At 66.5% G+C, this 9,598-nt stretch overlaps 1 protein-coding gene across 1 annotated transcript; it reads left to right on the top strand.

Moving 5' to 3' along the window:
• The first annotated feature begins 2,807 nt into the window (after window positions 1-2,807).
• LOC104012646 (trypsin-like) lies at window positions 2,808-8,138 on the top strand. Its single transcript, XM_087778534.1, has 5 exons — window positions 2,808-2,868; window positions 3,296-3,449; window positions 5,979-6,244; window positions 7,351-7,487; window positions 7,986-8,138. The coding sequence occupies exons 1-5, from the start codon at window positions 2,808-2,810 to the stop codon at window positions 8,136-8,138; spliced, it is 771 nt and encodes a 256-aa protein (XP_087634660.1).
• Window positions 8,139-9,598: the final 1,460 nt, after the last annotated feature.

Here is a 9,598-nt window from a genome sequence, read left to right as displayed (position 1 = left end):
CCGGCCATCCAGCAATGGCCTATCCAATAGGAGATGCCCAATGGGAATGAAGAACCCAATGAGCATCAGCCAATGCAACAAGGATCACCCAATCGATGAGGGTCACCCAATCGATGATGGTTGGCCAACCCAACGAGGGTCAACCACGCCGGTGATGATTGGCTAACCCAAGGGAGTTGGTCAACGGTGGTTGGCCAACCCAATAAGGGTCAACCAAGCCGGTGATGATTGGCTAACCCAAGGGAGTTGGTCAACAGTGGTTGGTCAACCCGGTGAGGGTCACCCAACCAATGATGGTTGGTCAACCCAACAAAGGGTTGGCCAATCCGACAAGGATTACCCAACCCAATGATGGTTGGTCAACCCAATGTCTACTGGGTTCTTCTTAGGCTGGTGGCCACGTTTGGGTTGGCTGTGCCTTTTTGTCCCCCGAAGGCGGTGCCGGGGGTCACTTTCTCCACCCTGTCCCACTTCTGGGTGGGATTTACTCCTTGTCCTTTGTCCCCAAATCCGGCTCTCCTGAGATGGCGCCCACAGAGGCCCTGGGGCCTTCGTGGCCCTCAAGAGGAAGAGTCAGCAGGGAAAAAGGTCTCCTTCCTTCTGGAGGAGGCATCTGGAGATGCTTTGGCTCTCCCAGGAGGACTCAAGACTTCTGGTGGCACGGCCATCGGTGGCACGGCCGTCGGTGGCACGGCCTTCGGTGGCACGGCCGTCGGTGGCACGGCCGTCGGTGGCACGGCCACGCCGAGGACTTGCCTTCGGAGGTTGATATGGGAGGACCCGGCGTTGCCCGGTTGGAAGGTGCCACCTGGGGAGGGGTCGTGGCCACCAACGCTTGAGCTTCGAAGAGACGACGGGGCCACGTCAGCCAGGCGGCCCAGCCCCAGTCGGGGAAACGCCATTGGCTGGGCTCTTGCCAAGACCCGCCTACCTCAGATGAGGGAAACGTCATTGGTTGGGCGCTCCTCAAGACCCACCCACCTCAAATTGGGGAAATGTCACTGGTTGGGCTCAACGCGAGACCCTCCCACTCCAAATCGGGGAAATGCCATTGGTTGGGCTCTTGCCAAGACCCGCCCACCCCAAAGTGGGGCCATACCATTGGCTGAGCTCTCCCCAAGGCCCGCCCACCCCAAAGTGGGGCCACACCATTGGCTGAGCTCTCCCCAAGACCCACCTACTTCAGATCATGGAAATGCCATTGGTTGGGCTCTCCCCAAGACCCGCCCACGCCAAAGTGGGGCCATACCATTGGCTGAGCTCTCCCCAAGGCCCGCCCACCCCAAAGTGGCGCCACACCATTGGTCGACCTCTCCCCAAGTCCCACCCCCAAACTGGAGCCACACCATTGGTTGGGCATCCTGTGCGAGGGCGTGTCACCTCCCCCCGTGGGGGCGTGGCTGCCCCCACCGCCAGCCAATCACCGGCAGCGGGCCCGCTCCGGGTAACGAGGCGGTTTCGTCCCTTAGATTACGGCCCTAAAATGGCGCTGGCTGTAATTAGCGTTAATGACGGCCATCCCATAATACGCGCTCAGCGTCGGCGCCACGCCCAAGGCGCGGTTGTTGTCCCACTGCGTCGGGGCGGGATTGGCTTAATCCGACGGTAATCGGGCAGGGGCGGGCAGGGGCGGGCAGGGGGCAGCCGGGTTGGGAATGGAGGCAGAGGGCACCCATAGATTCCATAGGGGACCCACGTCACCCCATAGATTCCATAGGGGCCCATTCACCCCATAGATACCATAGGGGACCCACGTCACCCCATAGATGCTGTAGGGACCCACGTCACCCCATAGATACTGTAGGGACCCACGTCACCCCATAGATTCCATAGGGGCCCATTCACCCCATAGATACCATAGGGGACCCACGTCACCCCATAGATTCCATAGGGGACCCACATTACCCCATAGATACTGTAGGGACCCACGTCACCCCACAGATTCCATAGGGACCCACGTCACCCCATAGATGCTATAGGGGACCCACATCACCCCATAGATGCTGTAGGGACCCACGTCACCCCATAGATTCCATAGGGACCCACGTCACCCCATAGATACCATAGGGGTCACAGGCATCTGGGTCCCCTTACTCAGCCCCGTGGCCACTCCAGGGCCACCCCACAGCCGCCCTGTGGCCACCCCACCACTGCCCCATGGCCACCCTGCAGTCACCCCGTGGCCACCCCACGGCCTCCCCATGGCCACCCCACAGCCACCCCGTGGTCACCCCGTGGCCACCCCATGGCCACCCCACAGCCACCCCACGGCCACCCCACGGCCTCCCCGTGGCCACCCCACAGCCGCCCCGTGGCCACCCTGCAGTCACCCCGTGGCCACCCCATGGCCTCCCCATGGCCACCCCACAGCCACCCCATGGTCACCACATGGCCACCCTACGGCCACCCCACAGCCACCCCGTGGCCACCCCACGGCCACCCCACGGCCTCCCCATGGCCACCCCACAGCCACCCTGTGGCCACCCCACAGCCACCCCGTGGCCACCCCACGGCCTCCCCGTGGCCACCCCGTGGCCACCCCACATCCACCCCATGGCCACCCCACGGCCTCCCCGTGGCCACCCCACAGCCGCCCCGTGGCCACCCCATGGCCACCCCCGCCGTGGGGCAGGGCGGGGGGTGGGGTGGGAAGGTGGCACCTGCCCGGGGAAGGTCCCCAAGCCAAACGGGGGGGAGGGGGGGGGCGGGGCAGGAGCCCTCGTTAACCATTAACGATGAGCCTTGATAGCGGGGGGCACCCAGCCCCCCCCCACCCCCACCCAGCGCCCGGGCCCCCGCCCCCCACCATGGCGGCCCCTCGCCTCCTCCTCCTCCTCCTCTTCCTCCTCCTGGCGCTGGTGACCCCCGGTGAGGGGTGGGGGGTCCTAAGGGTGGGGGTGGGGGGGCAGGGGGGGTCCCCAAGGTGGGGGGTGGGGGGGCAGGGGGGTCCCAAGGGGGTGGGGGCGCAGGGGGGGTCCCAAAGGTGGGGGTGCGGGGGGGGGGTCCCCAAGGTGCAGGGGGGTCTCTGGGGTGGCAAGGGTGGGGGTGGGGGGGCAGGGGGGTGTCCCCAAGGTGGGGGGTGGGGGTGCAGGGGGGTCCCAAGGGGGTGGGGGGGCAGGGGGGTGTCCCCAAGGTGGGGGGAGGGGGCAGGAGGGTCCCAAGGGCGGGGGGGGAGGGCAGAGGAGATCTCTGGGGTGCCAAGGGTGGGGGTGGGCGGGCAGGGGGGGTCCCCAAGGTGGGGGGGGGGGTGCAGGGGGGTCCCAGTAACCCCCAACATCCCCTCCCCCCCCCCCAGCCCGGCCGTGGGGCGAGCGGATCGTGGGGGGCAGGGAGTGCCCCGCCTCGGCCCACCCCGGCCTCGTCCTCCTCTTCTACTTCGACCAGCACCAGTGCGGGGGGGCCCTGCTCAGCACCCAGTGGGTGCTCACGGCCGCCCACTGCCAGACCAGGTCCCGGGGGGGGGGGGGGGGGGGCACTGGGAGGCACTGGGAGGGGCAGTGGGGGCACTGGGAGGGGAAGTGGGAGCACTGGGGGGAGCACTGGGAGGCACTGGGAAGCACTGGGAGGGGCACTGGGGGCACTGGGAGGGGAACTGGGAGCACTGGGGGGCACTGGGAGGCACTGGGAGGGGAACTGGGAGCACCGGGAAGCACTGGGAGGGGAACTGGGAGGCACTGGGAAGCACTGGGAGGGGCACTGGGGGCACTGGGAGGGGAACTGGGAGCACTGGGGGGCACTGGGAGGCACTGGGAGGGGAACTGGGAGCACCGGGAAGCACTGGGAGGGGCACTGGGGGCACTGGGAGGGGAACTGGGAGCACTGGGGGGCACTGGGAGGCACTGGGAGGCACTGGGAGGGGAACTGGGAGCACTGGGGGGCACTGGGAGGGGCACTGGGGGCACTGGGAGGGGAACTGGGAGCACCAGGAAGCACTGGGAGGGGCACTGGGGGCACTGGGAGGGGCACTGGGAGCACTGGGGGGCACTGGGAGGCACTGGGAGGGGCACTGGGGCCCTTGGCAGTGCACTGGGAGGGGAACTGGGAGCACTTGGAGGCACTGGGAGGGGCACTGGGGTCACTGGGAGGGGAACTGGGAGCACTGGGGGGCACTGGGAGGGGCACTGGGGGCACTGGGAGGGGAACTGGGAGCACCGGGAAGCACTGGGAGGGGCACTGGGGGCACTGGGAGGGGCACTGGGAGCACTGGAAGGCACTGGGAGGGGCACTTGGGCCCTTTGGAGTGAACTGGGAGCCACTGGGGGCACTTGGAGGCACTAGGAGGGGCACGGGGGGCACTAGGAGGGGAACTGGGAGCACTGTGGGGCACTGGGAGGCACTGGGAGGCACTGGGAGGGGCACTGGGGGCACTGGGAAGCAATGGGAGGGGCACTGGGGGTACTAGGAGGGGAACTGGGGCCCTTTGGAATGAACTGGGAGGCACTGGGGGCACTTGGAGGCACTGGGAGGGGCACTGGGGTCACTGGGAGGGGAACTGGGAGCACTGGGGGGCACTGGGAGGGACACTGGGGGCACTGGGAGGGGAACTGGGAGCACTGGTGTGCATTGGGGGCACTGGGAGGGGAACTGGGAGGCACTGGGAGGCACTGGGGTACACTGGGAGGGGCACTGGGGGCACTGGGAAGCACTGGGAGGGGAACTGGGAGCACTGGGATGCACTGGGAGGTGCACTGGGGGCACTGGGAGTGGGTCTGAGGCCCTGAGAAGGAAACTGGGGGTACTGGGAGACACTGGGAATGGGACTGGGAGCACTGGGAGGGGGACTGGGAGCACTGGGAGCCGTGCTCAGCGCCCAGCGGGTGCTCAGGGCTGCCCACTGCCAGGCGTTTCGGGAAGGCACTGGCAGAGGACCCAGGAAGCACTGGGAGGAACTGGGAGGGGAACTGGGAAGAGAATTGGGTCATCATGACCTGTTTCCCGTCCTCCATGGCCGTGTCCCTCGTGTCCCCACCCCTCCATGGCCATGTCCCCCATGTCCCCACCCCCCATGTCCCCACCCCTCCATGGCCGTGTCCCTCTTGTCCCCACCCCTCCATGGCCATGTCCCCCATGTCACCACCCCTCGTGTCCCCACCCCTCCATGGCCATGTCCCCCATGTCCCTACCCCTCGTGTCCCCACCCCTCGTGTCCCCACCCCTCCATGGCCATGTCCCCCATGTCCCCATCCCTCGTGTCCCCACCCCTCCATGTCCCTCTTGTCCCCACCCCTCCATGGCCATGTCCTTCACGTCCCCACCCCTCGTGTCACCACCCCTCCATGGCCGTGTCCCTCTTGTCCCCATCCCTTATGTCCCCACCCCTCCATGGCCATGTCCCCCATGTCCCCACCCCTCCATGGCCATGTCCCTCACGTCCCCACCCCTCGTGTCACCACCCCTCCATGTCCCTCTTGTCCCCACCCCTCCATGGCCATGTCCCCCGTGTCCCCACCCCCCCTGTCCCCCCCCCCCCCTGGCCCTGGCCCTCACGTCCCCACCCCTCACGTCCCCACCCCTCGTGTCCCCACCCCTCCATGGCCATGTCCCCCATGTCCCCACCCCTCGTGTCACCACCCCTCCATGGCCATGTCCCCCATGTCCCCATCCCTCGTGTCACCACCCCTCCATGGCCATGTCCCCCATGTCCCCACCCCTCGTGTCCCCACCCCTCCATGGCCATGTCCCTCACGTCCCCACCTCTCACGTCCCCACCCCTCGTGTCACCACCCCTCCATGGCCATGTCCCTCACGTCCCCACCTCTCACGTCCCCACCCCTCGTGTCCCCACCCCTCCATGGCCGTGCCCCTCTATGGCCATGTCCTCCATGTCCCCAACCACGTCCTTCCACATCACCAGCCCTCCGTGGCCGTGTCCCTCCACGACCGTCTCCCCCACCTCCCCCAACCACGTCCTCCCACGTCCCCAACCTGATGCCACCTCCCTCACGTGTCCCCTGCCGTGTCCCCGTCCCCCCCCCCAGACACATCCAGGTGCGGGCAGGGGAGCACAGCCTGGCAGCGTCGACGGGGCAGGAGCAGTACGCCGTGGCCGTGGCCGTCGTGGTCCACCCCGGCTTTGACTCCGTGGACGGGGACAGCGCCTACGCCCATGACCTCATGCTGCTGCGCGTTGAGCCCCCCTTCACCATCACCCCCTACGTCCAACCCCTGGCCCTGCCCAGAAGTCCCCCGGCCACCGGCACCAACTGCACCGTCATGGGATGGGGCACCACCACCAGCCCCCAAGGTACCGGGAGCCCCGGGTGCTCGGGGTGGGTGGGGGTGGCCGTGCAGAGAGGGGACCCAGATGGCTGAGGGCTGGAGACCTCAACCTGCGGGGGCTTGGGTGGTGGCATCTCTGCAGACGAGGCCATGGTTGGGTTGGGTGGTGGCATCTCTGTAGATGAGACCATGGTTGGGTTGGGTGGTGGCATCTCCGTAGACGAGACCATGGTTGGGTTGGGTGGCGGCATCTCTGCAGACGAGACCATGGTTGGGTTGGGTGGTGGCACCTCTGTAGACGAGAACATGGTTGGGTTGGGTGGTGGCATCTCTGCAGACGAGACCATGGTTGGGTTGGGTGGTGGCATCTCTGTAGATGAGACCATGGTTGGGTTGGGTGGTGGCATCTCTGTAGATGAGGCCATGGTTGGGTTGGGTGGTGGCATCTCTGCAGACGAGACCATGGTTGGGTTGGGTGGTGGCACCTCTGTAGACGAGAACATGGTTGGGTTGGGTGGTGGCATCTCTGTAGATGAGACCATGGTTGGGTTGGGTGGTGGCATCTCTGTAGATGAGACCATGGTTGGGTTGGGTGGTGGCATCTCTGCAGACGAGACCATGGTTGGGTTGGGTGGTGGCATCTCTGCAGACGAGAACATGGTTGGGTTGGGTGGTGGCACCTCTGCAGACGAGAACATGGTTGGGTTGGGTGGTGGCACCTCTGTAGACAAGAACATGGTTGGGTTGGGTGGTGGCACCTCTGTAGACAAGAACATGGTTGGGTTGGGTGGTGGCATCTCTGCAGACGAGACCATGGTTGGGTTGGGTGGTGGCATCTCTGCAGACGAGGCCATGGTTGGGTTGGGTGGTGGCATCTCTGCAGACGAGGCCATGGTTGGGTTGGGTGGTGGCATCTCTGTAGATGAGGCCATGGTTGGGTTGGGTGGTGGCATCTCCGTAGACGAGAACATGGTTGGGTTGGGTGGTGGCATCTCTGCAGACGAGACCACCGTTGTCCAAGGGATGGAGACTTCAGGGTTGGGTGGGGTCAACCACGCACAGAAGGGACCCAGGCGTCCGGGGCGCAGAGCCCTGGCCCAGGGTGGACACGTGTCCCCTCCCCGTGCCCAGAGTCCTTCCCCGACACCCCCCAGTGCGTGAACGTCACCGTGGTGGGTGACAACGAGTGCCGGCTGGCCTACGGCAGCAAAATCACCCAGGACATGTTGTGCGCCGGCGTGGCTGCGGGGGGCAAGGACTCCTGCCAGGTACCTCCAGGTCCCCGTGTCCCCGTGTCCCCATGTCCTACAGCCACGGCCCCAGGTCCCACAGCCCCGTCCCTTTGGTCCCCTTTGTCCCTTGGGCTTCGAAACGGTGCCACATCTTCACGTCCCCCATCCCTACGTACCCACCTCCCATGGCCACGTGCCTTTGGTCCCCTTGTCCCCTCGGCTTTCAGAGGTGGCTCTGTCCCCATCTCCCACTGCCACCACGTCCCTTTGGTCCCCTCGTCCCCCGGGCTTCAAGACATGACCATGTCCCATGGCCACACCCTCGCGTCCCGTGGCCACGCCCTCACGTCCCATGGCCGCATCTCTTCGGTCCCTGCCACCCCACCGCTCCCTGCCCACCTCCGGGTCCCAAGAGCAGCCGTCCCCACCGGTGGCCACGTGTCCCCCGCCGTGGCCACCCCCCCCCCCCGCCCTGGTGTCCTCCCTGGCTGGAGACCGTGGCCGAGGTCCTGTCATCGTCCCTTTTGTCCCCAGGGTGACTCAGGGGGACCCCTCATCTGCAACGGGGTCCTGCAAGGCATCGTCTCGTGGGGCGACCACCCCTGCGCGCAGGCGGGGAAGCCAGGGGTCTACAGCCAGGTCTACAACTACCTGCCGTGGATCCGGGAGACAATAGGGGAGGTCTGAGTCCTCCTGGTCCCACCACGGAGCCGCCGACCCCACCACGGAGCCGCCGACCCCACCACGGACCCACCGACCCCACCACAGAGCCACCGACCCCACCACGGACCCACCAACCCCACCACAGAGCCGCCGACCCCACCACGGACCCACCGACCCCACCACAGAGCCACCGACCCCACCACGGACCCACCAACCCCACCACGGAGCCGCCAACCCCACCACGGACCCACCGACCCCACCACAGAGCCACCGACCCCACCACGGACCCACCAACCCCACCACAGAGCCGCCGACCCCACCACGGACCCACCGACCCCACCACGGACCCACCAACCCCACCACAGAGCCGCCGACCCCACCACGGACCCACCGACCCCACCACGGACCCACCGACCCCACCACAGAGCCGCCGACCCCACCACGGACCCACCAACCCCACCACAGAGCCGCCGACCCCACCACGGACCCGCCGACCCCACCACGGACCCACCGACCCCACCACGGACCCACCAACCCCACCACAGAGCCGCCAACCCCACCACGGACCCGCCAACCCCACCACGGACCCACCGACCCCACCACGGACCCACCGACCCAACCACAGAGCCGCCAACCCCACCACGGACCCACCGACCCCACCACGGACCCACTGACCCCACCACGGCACCCAACAAGGACCATCTGATCCCACCACGGAGAGGCTGAAGCCACCAAGAAAGGATCAACCCCACCACAGAGCCACCAACACCGTCACGGATGGACTGACCCCCATCATGGTTGGGTTCAGCCCATCAAGGACCAATGAACCCCACCGTGGACTGGTCTGCCCCAGCATGGACTCCACCATGGATGGACCAAACCCACCACAGACCCCACCACGGATGGACCAAGACCATCAGAGATGGACCAAGCCCACCACAGACCCCACCACAGATGGACCAAGACCATCAGAGATGGACCAAGGCCACCATGGATGGACCGACCCCACCACAGACCCACCACGGATGGACCAAGCCCACCACAGACCCCACCATGGATGGACCAAGCCCACCAGAGATGGACCAAGCCCACCACAGACCCCACCACAGATGGACCAAGCCCATCAGAGATGGACCAAGGTCACCATGGATGGACCGACCCCACCACAGACCCACCACGGATGGACCAAGACCATCAGAGATGGACCAAGGCCACCATGGATGGACCGACCCCACCACAGACCCCACCATGGACGGACCAAGCCCACCAGAGATGGACCAAGCCCACCACAGACCCCACCACAGATGGACCAAGCCCACCACAGATGGACCAAGCCCACCAGAGATGGACCAAACCCACCACAGACCCCACCACGGATGGACCAAGACCATCAGAGATGGACCAAGGCCACCATGGATGGACCGACCCCACCACAGACCCCACCATGGATGGACCAACCCCACCACAGACCCCACCACAGATGG

This window comes from Nipponia nippon, unplaced genomic scaffold, assembly GCF_047370975.1.
Source record: "Nipponia nippon isolate SJK-2023a ecotype South Korea unplaced genomic scaffold, ASM4737097v1 scaffold_44, whole genome shotgun sequence".
Lineage (NCBI taxonomy): Eukaryota > Metazoa > Chordata > Aves > Pelecaniformes > Threskiornithidae > Nipponia > Nipponia nippon.
This window is presented reverse-complemented; position numbering and strand designations above follow the sequence as displayed.